The 18,432-nt window shown below is 38.9% G+C and overlaps 2 protein-coding genes across 2 annotated transcripts; both read right to left on the bottom strand.

The window, feature by feature from the left end:
* Window positions 1-436: 436 nt before the first annotated feature.
* On the bottom strand, window positions 437-4,369 carry hdhd2 (haloacid dehalogenase-like hydrolase domain containing 2). Its single transcript, XM_063014449.1, has 7 exons — window positions 4,186-4,369; window positions 3,111-3,214; window positions 1,954-2,162; window positions 1,766-1,850; window positions 1,419-1,635; window positions 868-931; window positions 437-774 (listed from the first exon to the last, which is right to left on the bottom strand). The coding sequence occupies exons 2-7, from the start codon at window positions 3,209-3,211 to the stop codon at window positions 665-667; spliced, it is 786 nt and encodes a 261-aa protein (XP_062870519.1). The 5' UTR covers window positions 3,212-3,214; window positions 4,186-4,369; the 3' UTR covers window positions 437-664.
* Window positions 4,370-6,487: 2,118 nt separating this feature from the next.
* On the bottom strand, window positions 6,488-17,941 carry katnal2 (katanin p60 subunit A-like 2). The gene is made up of 16 exons (XM_063013847.1): window positions 17,787-17,941; window positions 16,753-16,823; window positions 16,453-16,619; window positions 14,203-14,239; window positions 14,008-14,116; window positions 13,790-13,888; window positions 13,119-13,211; window positions 12,938-13,015; window positions 9,797-9,895; window positions 9,148-9,211; window positions 8,848-8,966; window positions 8,292-8,383; window positions 7,776-7,886; window positions 7,519-7,681; window positions 6,808-6,910; window positions 6,488-6,684 (listed from the first exon to the last, which is right to left on the bottom strand). The coding sequence occupies exons 1-16, from the start codon at window positions 17,835-17,837 to the stop codon at window positions 6,545-6,547; spliced, it is 1,596 nt and encodes a 531-aa protein (XP_062869917.1). The 5' UTR covers window positions 17,838-17,941; the 3' UTR covers window positions 6,488-6,544.
* Between the last annotated feature and the right edge of the window lie 491 nt (window positions 17,942-18,432).

Raw genomic sequence — 18,432 nt, forward strand, 5'->3', positions numbered from 1 at the left:
CAGCTGTTATTGTAACATACTTTACACTCTTTGGGAAAGCATAAAATATGTTGTGAAATGCATGTTTTATATTAGATGAATAATTTTGCCCATGAACACTTGGGTGGCACAGCAGTAAATTATGCTAGCCAACAACCACTTGGATCCAAGGTTCGAATCCCCAGTGCTGCTATCGGCTGGTTGGCGTCTACATGCAAAAATGATTGGTTATGTTGAAGGGAGCCAATGGCTGAGACCCTGCTAAGGATTGGTGTCCTGTCTGGCAACTGTTACTGCATTGTGCTCAGTCATCCTGGGGAAACTGGGCCCACTGCAACCTTGACCAGGATTAAGCAGTAGTAAAACATGAGAAATGAAATAAATTACAAATGGCTACACCATAAGCTGCATGTATAGTACATAATGTACACAAAATAGCAATGCATATTTACTGGACTTCTTAGTGTGACCATTTTTAATTGACGTACTTTTGTTTACAGTGTGCATATACTTGCAGTCTTGGAGTGTACCATGTTTACAAGAGAAATGTGGCTGGGGTAAGATGACTAGCAGTTCTTGTTAGTCTTACAAATGCTACGGGATAGGGTAGAACAACATTAGGAAAACACTGTTTTGGTGCACATATGTGTACTGAAATAAACAATGCGGCTTTGCAGACTAGAGATCATTTATGTTCTAGCAGTTGAAGGATGTGGTTGACAGCCTCTGGAAAGCTCTCACAGGTCAGGTGAGGAGGAGGACTTATTTTGCCTTCATCACCAGCTCTGTATTTACCTGATAACAAAAACAACAAAAAATGTATTTACCAAAGAAATATACAAAAACTATTTTAAATTTTAAAAGTTAAAAAAAGAGGAAAATAATTACCAGTTTTGACTAATATTCCCAGCATCCCCGTGTTCTGAGCTCCACCAACATCATCTCTAGCATCCTGTTTGTACAAATGCCAATACAACTTTATTTTAGCAACAAATGTATTGTTTATTGAAATCATACAAGTGTTTTTAATACATTTAAACCAAATTAAAATAAATTTTGAGTTGTTAATTGTTATCACAGTAATCTGAGTCAAGTACAGTTCAGACAAAGCATTTTTAATTAAATAAGCTTCAAATCAAGGTGTTGGGTGGAATATTTACCTTAAGGGTCAAGTCAAAAATAATTGACACAATTTTGGTCAGTGATAAATGTCATTTTAAGAACTGACCAGTTGCTGTTATCAGTTGGCAGGATGATGAAGGCATTTTTGAAGTGATATTTGAAAAAAAAGACTAAACAATATTCTTCATGTTTACAATCTAAACCAGATTCTTTCCGGTTAAAACGAACCAGTTCAGAGACCCCGTATACATCAAGATAAACAGTATGACAGGTCTGAGCAAAATTCGCCAACCCTGTAAAAGCAAAATGACACCTACATCTCCAATCATCACAGCCTCCTCAGGACTGCAGTTTAGATCTCGCAATGCTTCCAAGAAGAACGTTTTCTCTGGTTTGCCCACTACAGTTGCCTTTGTGTCTGTGGAATATTCCAGTCCTGTCACAAATGGGCCTGGTCCCAACGCCAGACCATCTTTCCTCTTATAGTAACGGGCTTTATGAATGGCAATGAGAGGAGCACCATCCAGGATTAACCTGATGCAGAAAAACAAGCAAACCAAAAGTAGATTTATCTATGTTAAGTGTATTACCCTAAAGTTAGATCTAACAAAATGTGTAGATGTGACTTTTTACACCAAACAATACACATAAATTAAAGCCTTACCGAAAAGCTTTATTAAGCATTTCATAGTTGAAGTGGTCAGGTGCTAAGCCTATCACAACAGCATTAGGATCTGAGGTTTCAATCCCTGTGACAAGAACATTAAATGTGTTAGTGTGTATGCCTATCATTAGTCTTTTTAATTAATTTAATTTAATTAATCTTCCTACATCACTGTGCTGCCAACCCACCTGCAAAATCCTCCAATGCACTATCCTCTACCAGTAACAGAGGTCGCACCGCCTTTTGCTCCAACAGATTTCGAGCTGCAGTCAGTGAGGTAAAAATCTCCTGCTCTTCAATATCAAAACTAAGGCGCTGCAGTTGTTCAAGCAGCGTTCTTTTACACTCTTTTGTTGTGTTGGTTACAAATTTTACAGCCACTGGAGCTTGACGCAACCTTGAAAGTAATGGTGTACAGTTGGTTAACGAAGGCCAACACCATCAACTCAGCTTTAACTTATGTACTCTATGCTATATTATGCATCAGTGTACTTAATTCCATTACGATTAACATTCAACATGAGCTGCAATCAAAGTTAAAGCACTGCAGAAGATCTTTTGCTGTGTTTGGATTTCTTAAACTCACAGAAAAGAAATCTGGCATCACTGTCATGGCCCAAAATAGTGACACCCCTGCACTTCTTTCAGACAATGCACCACTTTATCCAGAAAATTGTTGCAATTTCAAATGCTTTGGTATTCACCAGCATTGTAACGCCTCAAAATCCTCACCACAGAGTTGCCAATGTTGGGCCCTTAACCCTCAATTGCTCAAATGTATTCAGAACTGTAAGTCGCATTGGCTAAAAGCATCTGCTAAATACCATAAATGTACATTTAGTTCAAATGGAGCAAAGTTGACTTGCCTTTGTGCCTATATGCCTCACACTGAGCATGAAGAAGAAAACATTTCAGAGAATGTAAGAGCCAAAAATTTAAGCCAATCTGATCTTAAGGCTACAAGTCCATCTCTAGAGAACTTAATGTTCCTGTGTCCCCAGTGCACAGCAATGTTAAAAGTTTTATAGCCTGTAACGCTGTAGCTGACCTCCCTGGTTGTGTATGGAAGAGAAACATTGATAAAAGATTGCGATGGAGTATTATTTTGAGACCTGTCCACTACATTTCTTAAATGATGTTAGATTTGACTTGTTCTGTTACAATGCAAACAAAAGACATGTATATACAAATGCTTCTATTGCTGACGAAAAAACCAAAGCATTTATAATTGCAAGAATTTTGGCAGAAGTGGTGCATTTTCCTAAAGAAGTACAGACATGCCAATATTTTGGCTATACCTGTTGTATTTTTTTTTATAAAAACCCCATCACTGATTCGAACAAACCTTGCAAGAGCTTCCTGTGCTCCAGATACAGCAGCATCCTCAATGTGAAGAGTCCCACTTAAATCGATTAGCACCGCTTTCAATGCTCTACGTGATGCCATTACCTGTAGATCAAATCACAGAATCATATAGTCCTGCATATTCTGTACTCAGAAATGTTTTTATTTATGGAAATAAATGAATTTTCAGCTAATTTATATTAAGATGTATTGAAAGACTTGTACAAGCCTTGTGGTGGTGTGTGTATTTGTTTACCTGGGTGTGCTCCGATTGGTAATAGGTAATGTGTCACATAATATGTTGACTAAAAAATTTTAAGATACTAATTAAAATGTTTTAGAAGTTAAATGGAAAACACCAATTTCTCTTAAGATGGAATTAACAAGACAATTTAGTTCAGTAGTTTTAGCAAAATAAATAACTCAACACTACATTTAGATCTGCAGAAAAAGAATCCAAAATTAGTTTATTTTATTAAGGATGTTACAAACCAAAATAAACTGAGCTGGTCCTGGGAGCAACTGTTAAACTGAAACTGTATATAATCTTTTATACCACCAATGTCACTGAATTTTACTTTTCCATACCTCTATTTATTATTCTCCATTTGAATGTTTTGTTATCAGATGACTTCTGCTACCTCCCCACTGTCTCAGCACCTGCAGTTAGTTACACTAGTCCACCACCGCTGTTATCCCCGGTACGAATCCCCAGAGGTGCTATCAGCCGGTCGGGCGTCTACATACAGACAGGATTGGCTATGTCTGAGGAGGAGGGATGACCGAGGCGCCGCACTGGATTGGCGTGCTGTCCTGGGCACGTTACTACAATGGGCACAGTAATATCAGGGACACCGGACCCGTTGCGATCCTGACCAGAATAAAGCCTTAGTAAATAATGAATTAAATATATTTTATATGAGCGTGTTTGTATAGGGATTGATACTGTTTCTATCTCAGCCTGCCCGGAACACTAATTATTTTAATGTATATACTGATTATCTGCACACAGAGCTGAAATTACAGCCTAATATAAACTGTGGACATTATTTAAAACTTAAATTTAATTCACTCACCTTAAATTTTTATTTGTAGAAGTTTTTGATTATTTAAAGCTGATTATTTTACTGCTGCAGACTCCAGCAGCACCAACCGTGCACTTGTTAGCACAGAAATACAACCATTGTGGTGTCGGAAAACGATAAGAAACTAGATTAATACACACAAAATATATAATAATATAAAAATGTTAAAAGAAACCCCGTAACTATAACTGTTAAATATGTTTTAATCTTGTCGAGGTTATACTTCAGGGTCTTTCTATCAGTTTGGTGTCCTTCTATGTGCCTGTCTCATATTGTCTACTCACAACAGCATACTACCCTACCCTACTACGTAGTATGCCAATTTAGCGAACATTAACTGTACCAGTATTATCTTGACATACTATTAAGAATAATAGTATGCGGTTTTAACAAACTGGGTAGCATTTATAAACCTCACACTGTGTTATCTTACGCCGGTGTAGTAAATACATGAAACTGTATCTAGTCCAGTCAAGAAGTGACTGTTCATACAGATGCAATCGAGAATACTCTAAGCGTACAAAAGTATTGGGACACCAACACATTACACCTACAGAAGCTTCTATGACATCCCATTCTAAATCAATAGCATTTATCTGTAGTTACTGAGTCAGCAGAGCTTTGGCCACTTGCACTATGAACTATGCGCCTTAGCACTTGGCGACCCCAATCATTCAGTGATTGATACTGTAGTTGTGTCCCAATACTTTTTGAGGATGAGCATTTATAACTATGCACTTTTAAATTAAGTCTGTATCAGCTGAATGATACAGCAAATCAACAAAAAAAAACAACAATGTATTTTTGAGTAGCAGGATATTGTAATAAATTAATGTCACATTTATTTAACCTCTACATAATATCCCTTTATGATCCTTTATGAATATTCCTGGTCTTTATGACGAAGAAATTGGGTAGCAACATGGTTGAAGTATTGGGAACTTAATAAAAATGACTCTTAATTTACTTAAGCTGTGATGTGGTATAAACACCACCCAGCGATCAAAAATTCAACATGTGCTACAACCATGGGCAGTGATAGCTTAGTGGTTAAGGTACTGGACTACTAATCAGAAGGTTGCCAGTTCAAGCCCCACCACTGCTAAGTTGTCACTGTTGGGCCCCTGAGCAAGACCCTTAACCCTCAACTGCTCAAAATCACGTTCATGTCATAATTGTAAGTCGCTTTGGATAAAAGCGTCTGCTAAATGCCGAAAATGTAAATGTAAAATGGTGAAAAAATAAAAAAGGAGATCATTTCATTATTTTACTGCGCCAAAATAGCAATGGGTATAAGATTTTCAAGATTTTAAACATTTCTATAGACACCACTGGGAGTATTCCAGTCTGTAAGTTCCACATTTTTGGCACAGCAGCAAACCTGACTGGTCATGGGTGAAAGCCCAAAATCTAATTCAGAGGCCTTGGTAATCTTGGTAAAAAGACAACAAGCAAAAACCCCAGTGTTTATGCAAAATACTAGCATAGATGTGTCAGTGGTAACCAAAAGAAGATCACTTAATAACCAAGACTCCACAACACACACCACTCTTTGACCAAGAAGCAAAGAAGTGATCGACAGGAATATGGCAAAAAAAGAAATTCGTGAGTTCATACCTACACCTCAAAGCTGTAACTGCCAACAGCTTTGCAACAAGGTACTAACCTTAATAACCTGCAATGACTAAATGCTTCCCACCTAATTATTTGATGTTTAAACAATTCTTTGTTAACAGATACATACTTATATTTGTTTCCATAGTTTGGACATTAAAAAGCTCTGAAAACTTTTATATGTAAAAGTTTAAGGCAACATTTGGCAGCTAAAAAGTTTAATAATGGAGAGGAGTGTGTGACTCACCGTATGCAATACTGCTTTTTGTGTGAACACACACTGTTTTGTGACAGGGCAGCACAGTGGCACAACAGGTGTAAGGGCCATTCAGCACCAGGGACCTGGTGATTTGAATTCAATCCTTGCTTTTAGTCACTGCCTGTGAAAGACTGCTGTTCACCTTTATCAGTTGTAATGCCACAATTTCTACTGATGACTAAAACCATGGCTTATCCCATCAGTAAGACCAGTGCCACACTGCTGTAGAAAAGTAGGACATTTTTTCCTGATTGTGGACAGAAACAATCCTTCACTATTCAACAATGTTACAATCTGAAACTATAAAAAGATTGACTTTGACAATTCTATTGATTTTCACAGTAATATTAAACTTGAAATTTTTGAATCTTGAAGAACCCAGTGCTCCGTCAGGCAGTGAATGATGCACCCAACTACATGTCATAGTAGATGTGTTTAATTTAATAAAGTAAACAGGAAACAGTCCAGACTGTAAGCTCAAACAGACTCGTACTCTCTCTCCCAAGCTGAGAATCTGTCTATTAGGTTCTTGGCTGATGGTTTGGTGTGAGCAATCACCTCCAGGAAATCTGCTGTGGTTACCATTTCAAGCTGAATGAGTGGCAGGCTGCATTGACCTGTGGAGATACAAGACTTGACTTGGAGTTGTACATACAGCCTGAGACCTGAGACATTAATTAAAATAGATGCAGCAGATTCACACAATTCTAAGAATAAATTAAAGACTGTAAGCGTTTTACCCTCAGTAGAACTTTCCAACGTGTCAAAAATCTTTCGGACAGGCCTCATAGCTGCTTCCTTACACACAAGTCTAATATCTGAGCCGGAGTAACCCTCTGTTTCCTGAGTATCAAGAGGAAATGCCTGGTCATCATTACAGTCATCATTACTCTAAACCAAAGGTATCCAGTAATTTTGCTCCTTAAATTTGCACAATGCGTAATTCACACTTTTTCTGATATATACTCAGTTAGCTTGAGTTTTGAACTGTTGCTACATGACTGGTGCTACATGATTGTATTTTTAATTTACTCCATTTCCAAAAACGTTGGTATGTTCACACATACAGTCTACTCTGTATGGCAGATTAATTTAGTACACACCAACCAACATAATTTTAGTTTAATTTGTTTAATGTATTGATATTTTACAAAACTGATTTTATATTTCATGCTGTGAATCATATAATGATACAGATGTTTGTAAACACACATCACCACCACAGCTTTGAGATCTGGCACCAGCTGCTTATCGACTGTCAGCTCAGTTAGTGTGAGCAGATCCGTATTGTGATGCTCAATTTTACAGGAGCCTTGATATTGTTATTAAATCAAAAATCTAAATTAAAGGTACTAAGAGTTGTCTATTGAATAAGGAACAAAAAAGAACAGATTTCTGACTCCAAACCTGATTCTATTGAGTTAAGTAAATTTTTATGTTGTTTGACCCACCTGTGCAAGCAAGTCATAATCTAGTTCAGTCTGAAGCGCCACCCCTCCTGTGTTACTTATTGGAGGAAGCCAGTGATGGATCATTGCATTCCTTGCTGGGCCTGAAGGAAGACCCACCAGGATCCTCTTTTCCAGTCTTCTCAGCATGGCATTGTCCAGCTCCCTAAATCCAGAAGATAGCAAAGAGCAGCTTCCTTTTACCTTTAATTTATTATAACATCCAATATCGATACACTTCAGAGTTTCTTTACGCTCACCAGGGTAAATTTGAAGCAGCCAGAACAAACACAAGGTCATTAGAACGTGCCAGTCCATCCATCTGAACTAACAGTTCTGTCTTCATCCTCCTGCTGCCTTCATGCTCACTTCTTTGGAGAAACAAAATTAAATATGTGATTAAAGATGAAATCGAAGTCTTAAACAAGGCTTCACATTTACAAATTTAAAACATTTCGAAAGAACAGAAACTCAATCGTAATAACAAGGAGTTTACATTCATCCATCTAATGACAGGTTTAAATAAAGTCTAAAAAGAATTTTGTCTTATTGTTACTTACTAACTTACTTACTTACTTCCTAATAATAAAATAAACAATATTAATTTAAACAAGTAAATCAAGTAGAAATTAAATCTAAAACATGAACGGAAGAGACAGCAAATACAAGCAGCTCTATTGAAGCTAATGTAAGAAAAGGGCAATAGAACATGGAACAAAGTTTGCATGCTCTTTAATGTTAGACTGATTGAATTTATAGAACTGTGTGGTTTTTACCCTTGGCCAACACCTCTTTGACTCATTACTGACTCCAACTCATCCAGAAAGATAGTCGATGGAGCATGATACCTTGCCAACTCAAACAAAACCTGTAAACACATACACAGTGTCATCGAATAGTATTTGCCCCTGTCTTTTTGCATATTTATAAGTAACAATTTTTTCTTTTTAATGGCACTATAAATACACTATACGGCCAAATGTATGTGGACACACTGTTCGGCAATCCCACTAATACACACAGCCAATTGTGTCTGTAAGGTATCTGGCCAGGCTGGTGGGCTTGCATAATAAACTGCTCCACTATATAATAGACTGAAAACCTTCTGGCCCATTTAACAAAAACAAAACTAAATAGGCTAACAAAATATTTTCTACTTTAAAGACATTTTTACTGACTTCTCAGAGACATAAGGTCTAACGATTACCCAAAGAGTAATTTCAGTATTGCAGTTAGCACTGCCTCTAACGATTTAGTACAATTATATAAAGTCTTGTACAATAAACCTATAAAACTGTGAGCAGGTTTTAGACAAATACACCAGACACTGACCCGAACCAACTTCTCTGAATCTCCTCTCCACTTGCTGACGATGCTGGATGCTGAGATGTTAAAGAATGTTGTGTTGCATTCGGTGGCCACAGCTTTTGCTAGCATAGTCTTGCCTGTGCCTGAGATTGTAAAAGCATTTATAAAAGTGAAATACAGGGATTGTGTATGGTACATATCACATAAATAGAAAAGTCTGCTTGCAGAGGTAGTAGGCTAGCATCATTTACAGCTGCACCATCTGAGTACTTAATAAATAATATTAATTTAATAAATGTGACATTGTGCTTCTCCAGCACTGACCTGGAGGTCCATAGAGCAGCAGACCTTTCCATGGAGACAGAATACCTGTAAACAGTTGGGGGTACTGGAGAAAAAGGAAACATACAATTAAACTACCATTAAACATAAGACATACAGTCATCAAAACTTAATGACATTAAAAATCATGCAAGTTACTAAATGATGTAATGTTATTCCATGTGTCTTGCCTTATTTAGCATTATTTACTGTCTTGCTAACAGGTTTAACTGTAATTTGGAAGCTTTTAGTATTGGTAATCATTGCGCTGCTGTAATCTGACAGTGACAGCGAGCTATTAGCATTATTTAATGATATCTGTATTAGGGAAACTATGTTATATATTATGTTAAAGTAATAGCTACTTCTGACATTACAGTTCCTTCACAAAGTAATTGTTGCATTTATTAATAAAACAGACAGACACGTATTATTTATGTGCCCTTTGGATCAGGACCCTGTAATATATTTCTTTAAAGCGGAAATGTCTCTGAGATGGTAAACGGAAAGCTTAGCTGGTATTCAGGTATAGATTTAATGTCATCTGAAGCTACAGCCACTCGCTTTACTTTCCTTTAGCCTTTACTGAGATATTTAGAATCGAAGCGTGATGGCAGCTTGAGAAATACCACACTGTTTAGCAGCGTCGCACCTTAATGGGGTAGACGACAGCCTCTTTGACTAATCGCTTGGCAGCCTCCAGGCCTATAATGTCGTCCCAGTGCACATTGGGGTTGTGTAAATAGATATCCTATAGAAAAAGACAGGAGAGGGATGAAACACAGCAATGCATTAATATCTGTTTAACTCTCTCTCTTTCTGTGTGTGTGTGTGTGTGTGTGTGTGTGTGTGTGTGTATGTGTGTATGTGTATGTGTGTATGTGTGTGGGTGTTCTGGCATGTATATGCTCTGAATTTTAAAGAAATCGCCATATACCAAAACTGGGGCTGCACAATTCGTAATTCTATAAAATAATTATATAAAAATCTAAATAAAATTCAAAAAGTATTGGGACACCCCTTCTAATGTTGAATTAATTTGGTTCAGCCACAACAATTGCTAACAGGTGTATTAAATCAATTATATTAAGGAAATGATATGCTTTCAACTTTGAAGCAAAAGTTTAGGGAAGTCCCTTTCCTGTTCCAGCATGAATGTGTCCATGTGCACAAAGCAACCTCTATAAAGACATAAAGAAAAGTTTGGTTTAAGGAAACTCCAGTGACCTGTACAGTCCTGACCTCAGTCCAACTAAACAGCTTTGGAATGAACTACAAATCTTCTTTTGGGCACAAATTTCCACAGACATACTTTAAAGTCTTGTAAGAAGCCTTCTCAGAAGAGTGGCTGTTATAATAGCTGAAAACAGCACATACAGGTCACTTTATTTTAATACCATGCGTTTTATAAATGGAATGTCCAGTAAGCTTATGGTTAATATATTACATTGAGGAAAACAAGACCAGCCAGCAGAGGTTGTAAGTGTGGCAGTCATGAGGAATCTCTATGGCCTCCCTCCCTCAGACAAGCCAATCATTGTTCGTGTAGGTGCCCGGCCAGCCATTAGCAGAACGGAGATTCCAACTCGCGCACTCGTCAAGATGTCACACAACACAAGTTGCCTAGCATGCTTTACTGCTGCACCACCCGGGTGCCCCTATCCATTTTTAAATTGAGATTTTTTTTTTAATCACACCAGTATAGTTCAAAATACCACTGGGGACAGTGGTAGCCTAGTGAGTAGAGCTTTGGGCTATCAACTGAAAGGTTGAGAGTTCGAATCCTAGCTCTGCCATACAGCCACGGTTGGGCCCTTGAGAAAGGCACTTAACCCTCTCTGCTGCAGGGGCGCCGTATGATGGCTGACGCTGCGTTCTGACCCCAGCTTCCAAACAAGCTGGGATACACAAAGAAAGAATTTCATTGTACTGTATGTCTGTATATGTACAGTGTATCACAAAAGTGAGTACACCCCTCACATTTCTGCAGATATTTAAGTATATCTTTTCATGGGACAACACTGACAAAATGACACTTTGACACAATGAAAAGTAGTCTGTGTGCAGCTTATATAACAGTGTAAATTTATTCTTCCCTGAAAATAACTCAATATACAGCCATTAATGTCTAAACCACCGGCAACAAAAGTGAGTACACCCCTAAGAGACTACACCCCTAAATGTCCAAATTGAGCACTGCTTGTCATTTTCCCTCCAAAATGTCATGTGATTTGTTAGTGTTACTAGGTCTCAGGTGTGCATAGGGAGCAGGTGTGTTCAATTTAGTAGTACAGCTCTCACACTCTCTCATACTGGTCACTGAAAGTTCCAACATGGCACCTCATGGCAAAGAACTCTCTGAGGATCTTAAAAGACGAATTGTTGCGCTACATGAAGATGGCCAAGGCTACAAGAAGATTGCCAACACCCTGAAACTGAGCTGCAGCACAGTGGCCAAGATCATCCAGCGTTTTAAAAGAGCAGGGTCCACTCAGAACAGACCTCGCGTTGGTCGTCCAAAGAAGCTGAGTGCACGTGCTCAGCGTCACATCCAACTGCTGTCTTTGAAAGATAGGCGCAGGAGTCCTGTCAGCATTGCTGCAGAGATTGAAAAGGTGGGGGGTCAGCCTGTCAGTGCTCAGACCATACGCCGCACACTACATCAAATTGGTCTGCATGGCTGTCACCCCAGAAGGAAGCCTCTTCTGAAGTCTCTACACAAGAAAGCCCGCAAACAGTTTGCTGAAGACATGTCAACAAAGGACATGGATTACTGGAACCATGTCCTATGGTCTGATGAGACCAAGATTAATTTGTTTGGTTCAGATGGTCTCAAGCATGTGTGGCAGCAATCAGGTGAGGAGTACAAAGATAAGTGTGTCATGCCTACAGTCAAGCATGGTGGTGGGAATGCCATGGTCTGGGGCTGCATGAGTGCAGCAGGTGTTGGGGAGTTACATTTCATTGAGGGACACATGAACTCCAATATGTACTGTGAAATACTGAAGCAGAGCATGATCCCCTCCCTCCGGAAACTGGGTCGCAGGGCAGTGTTCCAGCATGATAATGACCCCAAACACACCTCTAAGACGACCACTGCTTTATTGAAGAGGCTGAGGGTAAAGGTGATGGACTGGCCAAGCATGTCTCCAGACCTAAACCCAATAGAACATCTTTGGGGCATCCTCAAGCGGAAGGTGGAGGAGCGCAAAGTCTCGAATATCCGCCAGCTCCGTGATGTCATCATGGAGGAGTGGAAAAGCATTCCAGTGGCAACCTGTGAAGCTCTGGTAAACTCCATGCCCAGGAGAGTTAAGGCAGTTCTGGGAAATAATGGTGGCCACACAAAATATTGACACTTTAGGAACTTTCACTAAGGGGTGTACTCACTTTTGTTGCCGGTGGTTTAGACATTAATGGCTGTATATTGAGTTATTTTGAGGGAAGAATAAATGTACACTGTTATATAAGCTGCACACAGACTACTTTTCATTGTGTCAAAGTGTCATTTTGTCAGTGTTGTCCCATGAAAAGATATACTTAAATATCTGCAGAAATGTGAGGGGTGTACTCACTTTTGTGATACACTGTATATATGACAAATAAAGGCGTTCTATTCTATTCTAGTTTCTGAAAGTGCTTATCTGCGTACTGCAGGTTTCTGTAATACCAACAGTGAAAAAATTACATTAACATAACGAGTGTGCAGCCCTAATTTCTGTTTCATTAATAAAAAAAAACCCAAAGGAATAAGAGGTTCTCAGAGAAACTGACATTTGTGAAATGTACTTACTTTGCTAATAACAGCTGCTAACTCTCTCATCTCACTGTTCATCCCACTGAAAGCACTGATGGGTTTCAGCAGTCGCTCCTGTGATCAGCCAGAAAAAAAAAACACATAAATGCTACATTCTAATACATATTTTGCATTAAAACATTTTCTTTCTGGGATATTTAAGAGGCAGTAAACGTACTGAAGGATCAGGATTGAAGGCCACGCCATGTGCAGCTGTTTCATTAGAAGCTCCTTTGATTGCATCCTGTATGAAACCTCGGTAATCCACCAACTGAACACCAAATGACATGAAGCAATGCATATACATACACATTTTAATAGGAGACCATTTGGTCAAAAGAGCAGCTGTGTGGTATGGTACTGATGTTGGGGTTGTGATAAGGACACTTTGCAAGCCACCAATCTTGTCAAACCATGTATATATGGTCCATGCTTTGTGCACAGGAGTACAGTCATGATAGAACAGTAAAAGGCCTGTGCTAAACTGTTGGTACCAAGTTGGAAGTATGTTAACAATGAGTGAGGCTAAAACACCTAACCTTGATAGGTGAGATGTCCACATACTTTCTTACCATATAGTTGATAACAGAATAAATTAAACTTAAATGTTTTGTGTAATTCTGGCATAGAAAAATAAAATTCTGCCATAATGTTAGTCCCATGCCCATGTCCTGTGCCCATGTCAACAAAGCTGAATAGCTCTGCCATACACTAATGTCTTATATATCATTTTATTAATAGATCAAGCTACACAGAGAAAACTGTATTATAAAAACAAAGCTATGGTAAATGCAAAATCGAAATAAAAACAATGTATTGTCTTAGTTGGCACTTTATTATCAAGTGTACCTTCTTCATCTGTGTGCCCTCACCACCTCCATTTTTATTAAAAGAAGACACATTTAGGCCAAACTCCATGCTTTCTGGGACAGATGATCCTCTGTTTTCCTAAAACAAAACCTGACAGCTCAAATCTGACTGTTCATGGATCAGAAAAGCAATCTGGGTAAGATTTAACACACTTTGTATGTTCATTCTTTATATAGGTGTTTGATGTAGAAACTCACAGTGCCTGATTTAGTCCAATCCTTTACTGCTTCTTTAGAATCCTGCTTTTTAATCCCATTCCTGGACTGAGGACGTCGCACTGAGGGGATTCTGGGCAGTGTTTGGGTCCTGTTTTGTTGAAAAATGGCTTAGTGATATTATAAATGGATGTTGGGAGCACCACGTATTCTGAGTAAAAGGTTCTACATGCTTACCTCCTCTTACCACAACTTCTTATGTGTCTGTTCTCACCTGTGTGTAAAAGGTCTGAGCATTAGGATTTAATACAGGCTGTACTGGTCCGTGTTTTAATACAGTGTATCACAAAAGTGAGTACACCCCTCACATTTCTGCAAATATTTCATTATATCTTTTCATGGGACAACACTATAGACATGAAACTTGGATATAACTTAGAGTAGTCAGTGTACAACTTGTAGAGCAGTGTAGATTTACTGTCTTCTGAAAATAACTCAACACACAGCCATTAATGTCTAAATAGCTGGCAACATAAGTGAGTACACCCCACAGTGAACATGTCCAAATTGTGCCCAAATGTGTCGTTGTCCCTCCCTGGTGTCATGTGTCAAGGTCCCAGGTGTAAATGGGGAGCAGGGCTGTTAAATTTGGTGTTTTGGGTACAATTCTCTCATACTGGCCACTGGATATTCAACATGGCACCTCATGGCAAAGAACTCTCTGAGGATGTGAGAAATAGAATTGTTGCTCTCCACAAAGATGGCCTGGGCTATAAGAAGATTGCTAACACCCTGAAACTGAGCTACAGCATGGTGGCCAAGGTCATACAGCGGTTTTCCAGGACAGGTTCCACTCGGAACAGGCTTCGCCAGGGTCGACCAAAGAAGTCGAGTCCACGTGTTCGGCGTCATATCCAGAGGTTGGCTTTAAAAAATAGACACATGAGTGCTGCCAGCATTGCTGCAGAGGTTGAAGACGTGGGAGGTCAGCCTGTCAGTGCTCAGACCATACGCCGCACACTGCATCAACTCGGTCTGCATGGTCGTCATCCCAGAAGGAAGCTGACGCACAAGAAAGCCCGCAAACACTTTGCTGAAGACAAGCAGTCCAAGAACATGGATTACTGGAATGCCCTGTGGTCTGACGAGACCAAGATAAACTTGTTTGGCTCAGATGGTGTCCAGCATGTGTGGCGGCGCCCTGGTGAGAAGTACCAAGACAACTGTATCTTGCCTACAGTCAAGCATGATGGTGGTAGCATCATGGTCTTGGGCTGCATAAGTGTTGCTGGCACTGGGGAGCTGCAGTTCATTGAGGGAAACATGAATTCCAACATGTACTGTGACATTCTGAAACAGAGCATGATCCCCTCCCTTCGAAAACTGGGCCTCATGGCAGTTTTCCAACAGGATAACGACCCCAAACACAACCTCCAAGATGACAACTGCCTTGCTGAGGAAGCTGAAGGTAAAGGTGATGGACTAAACCCAATTGAGCACCTGTGGCGCATCCTCAAGTGGAAGGTGGAGGAGTTCAAGGTGTCTAACATCCACCAGCTCTGTGATGTCATCATGGAGGAGTGGAAGAGGATTCCAGTAGCAACCTGTGCAGCTCTGGTGAATTCCATGCCCAGGAGGGTTAAGGCAGTGCTGGATAATAATGGTGGTCACACAAAATATTGACACTTTGGGCACATTTGGACATGTTCACTGTGGGGTGTACTCACTTATGTTGCCAGCCATTTAGACATTAATGGCTGTGTGTTGAGTTATTTTCAGAAGACAGTAAATCTACACTGCTATACAAGTTGTACACTGACTACTCTAAGTTATATCCAAGTTTTATTTCTATAGTGTTGTCCCATGAAAAGATATAATAAAATATTTGCAGAAATGTGAGGGGTGTACTCACTTTTGTGATACACTGTACATACAGAGAGGGCAAGTAAAAATTACTCCATTGTGTGTTATTCTTGAATCTCACAGAATGTTTTCAGTAAAACATAAAAAAAGTTATTTAAGCATAGTCTCAGTAAACCAGACTTTATCTCTAATACGATAATAAGGCAGTAAAAAATGTGTGGATTTTAAACTGCAGTTCACTGCACCAACGAGCAGTGATAAGCCAATGGTGGCACAGGTCTCAAAAGTGCAATGTTTTGACCAATGATTTGTTGTTAGGACCTTTGGGTTTGGCACATTTGTTTACCCAGGAGTGTACATCAAATTAATGCACTACCAACTGTATAGTGCCACAGTGTGTAGCAAATCAAATGCTCTCAGCTCACAGCTAGAAAATCATTTGATAACACACCAAATAAGTAGTAAATTGTGTCTCATTTTTGTGGAGAACATATTAAATGCAGTAAAAAAGTTTAGATACATGTTTTGGCTGAGACATCTTGTTGTAGCCCCCATAATGTTATCATGTAAGGGATTATGGCTGGCCTTGAAAGTCTAATTTAAACATATTAAATATACACCTACCTTGTTCTTGTAGTTTCTTTGTGAGCTTGGGATATTTCTGAAACTTAATAAAATAAAAGCTTTCATACTCCATTAAAACTGTCTCCAAGTCAACATTGTCACACACTTCAAACCGATGCAACCCAAAACTGGACTCTTGTTCTAGTGTGCTAGCTGTATCTACATACCTGTAAAGAGGAGAACACAGACAATTTACAAATACAATATTTCAACCTTTTCCCCCCCAACTAATCTCTGTTTAATGTCTTGGTGGCATTTGAGCAATTAAACCCTATTGGTTAATGAAGGTCAAGATCTTACCCCTCCTCCATTAAATGGTGATAAATCAAGACAAGCAAATTTCTTCTTCTTGTCTCTATTCTCAGTTCATCCTGAAAACAAACATAAGTAGCCGATATGAGGAAACTGCTTTATCTGTCTAAGTTTAGAGGCTGTCGCACAGGAAAGAAGCTTCAAGATTTAATATAAAGCACATTTTTCTTTCAATGCATGCAACCTTTTAGTTTATATAAAGCAATACAAAGTTTGCTTAAATGTGCACTGAGGAGTCATGTGACAGCCATGTGTCACCAGCTTCTGATTAATGACAGACCTGTTTTTGGAGGTTCTTGAATAACATCTGACTATGTTAGTAATTATGTTAGTAGTTAATATAGTTTAGGTCTTTTTTCTGATTAACAGAGGCAGTGTAATGTATTATTTAAGGTTTTACATGTTTGATCAAATTCCATGTTTCGTTGATAATCTCACTAAAAATAAATTAACACAATTTATAGGGAACAAAACCTCTGCACATTTTATACACAATTACTGGATATTTAATACAATTTATATAGTGCAAAATGTAGCACGTGTAAAAGTTAGAGCACAGTTAATATTGTATATATTTTTATTATGCTAGCTAAAGAAAACAAATATAAATCGTGCATCATGAGGAGGCCGTGTCACCAAATTACATGACCAGACAGAAACTCGAGTTAGACACCACTGCGCTCTACCATAAAGCACCAAAAGGTGGCGCCAGATCTGCGCCAAGAAAATACATTTAATATCACGTGACTGGTTGCTTCGGCAACACAGGACTCACAGATAGTATTAATACTGGTCACTTGTTTGCTAAGACACAAATTTAACATTTAAACTTAAACTACACACTGAGTTAAATGTCAATATTAATTTAATCTTCTCGGTTTCATATTTTTATGAATTATTATTTATGTACTAGTGTTTTTCCCGATAAACTTATTGGCCGCTATCTAATGATATAGTGTTACTAATTTGCTAGTTGTAAAAGTAAAAAAGGTATCCAATAAATGAATAATTCTGTTACTCACTCCTTCTCTGGCCTGGTTTGCTGTTTTTATTGCTTGATAAGAAAGTTCCATTATGTTCCTATTAGTAAGGAGCTGCACACACACACACACACACACACTCTCGCTCACACAAACTAATCAAACGCAAACAAACCAGCCGGGGCCGAGCTGGAACTTGGAATTTCTAAGCAGCAGAATAGATTTTTTCTACTACCCATATTCGGATAAATCCCGCCTCCTGAGTTACAATGAGCAAATAAGTAAACGTTCTTACGCGCACAAATTAAGTTTCCACCAACCAGAGGCTCAGAAATTAAACACAACCAGCCAATCGTTGCACACGTTGCGGGATTTGCTCGAATACGGGTAGGAAATAGCGACCGCTATCCTACTGCAATGTTTGTTTGTTTATTAGAATTTTAACGTCATGTTTTACATTTGGTTACATTCATGACAGGAACGGTAGTTACTCATTACACAAGGTTCATCAGTTCACAAGGTCATATCAAATACAGTCATGGACAATTTTGTATCTCCAATTCACCTCACTTGCATATCTTTGGAGTGTGGGAGGAAACCGGAGCATCCGAAGTAAACCCACGCAGACACAGGGAGAACATGCAAACTCCGCACAGAAAGGACCCAGACCGCCCCACCTGGGGTTCGA

Source organism: Trichomycterus rosablanca, chromosome 18 (genome assembly GCF_030014385.1).
Source record: "Trichomycterus rosablanca isolate fTriRos1 chromosome 18, fTriRos1.hap1, whole genome shotgun sequence".
Classification (NCBI taxonomy): Eukaryota; Metazoa; Chordata; class Actinopteri; order Siluriformes; family Trichomycteridae; genus Trichomycterus; species Trichomycterus rosablanca.

Bases quoted from the DNA above. Each gene is read 5' to 3' on its own strand.
- katnal2 (XM_063013847.1), bottom strand. From the start codon at position 17,837: ATGGAACTTTCTTATCAAGCAATAAAAACAGCAAACCAGGCCAGAGAA. The intron at 14,117-14,202 runs GTAAGCATGTAG...TCAACAAAACAG, and splicing joins AGAAGTTGTGGTAAGAGGAG to GACCCAAACACTGCCCAGAA. The intron at 9,896-12,937 runs GTAAGTACATTT...CTTTTTCTATAG, and splicing joins TAGCAGCTGTTATTAGCAAA to GATATCTATTTACACAACCC.
- hdhd2 (XM_063014449.1), bottom strand. From the start codon at position 3,211: ATGGCATCACGTAGAGCATTGAAAGCGGTGCTAATCGATTTAAGTGGG. The intron at 1,851-1,953 runs GTGGGTTGGCAG...TTCTTGTCACAG, and splicing joins TGCATTGGAGGATTTTGCAG to GGATTGAAACCTCAGATCCT. The intron at 932-1,418 runs GTAGGTGTCATT...TTGTACAAACAG, and splicing joins AGGCTGTGATGATTGGAGAT to GATGCTAGAGATGATGTTGG.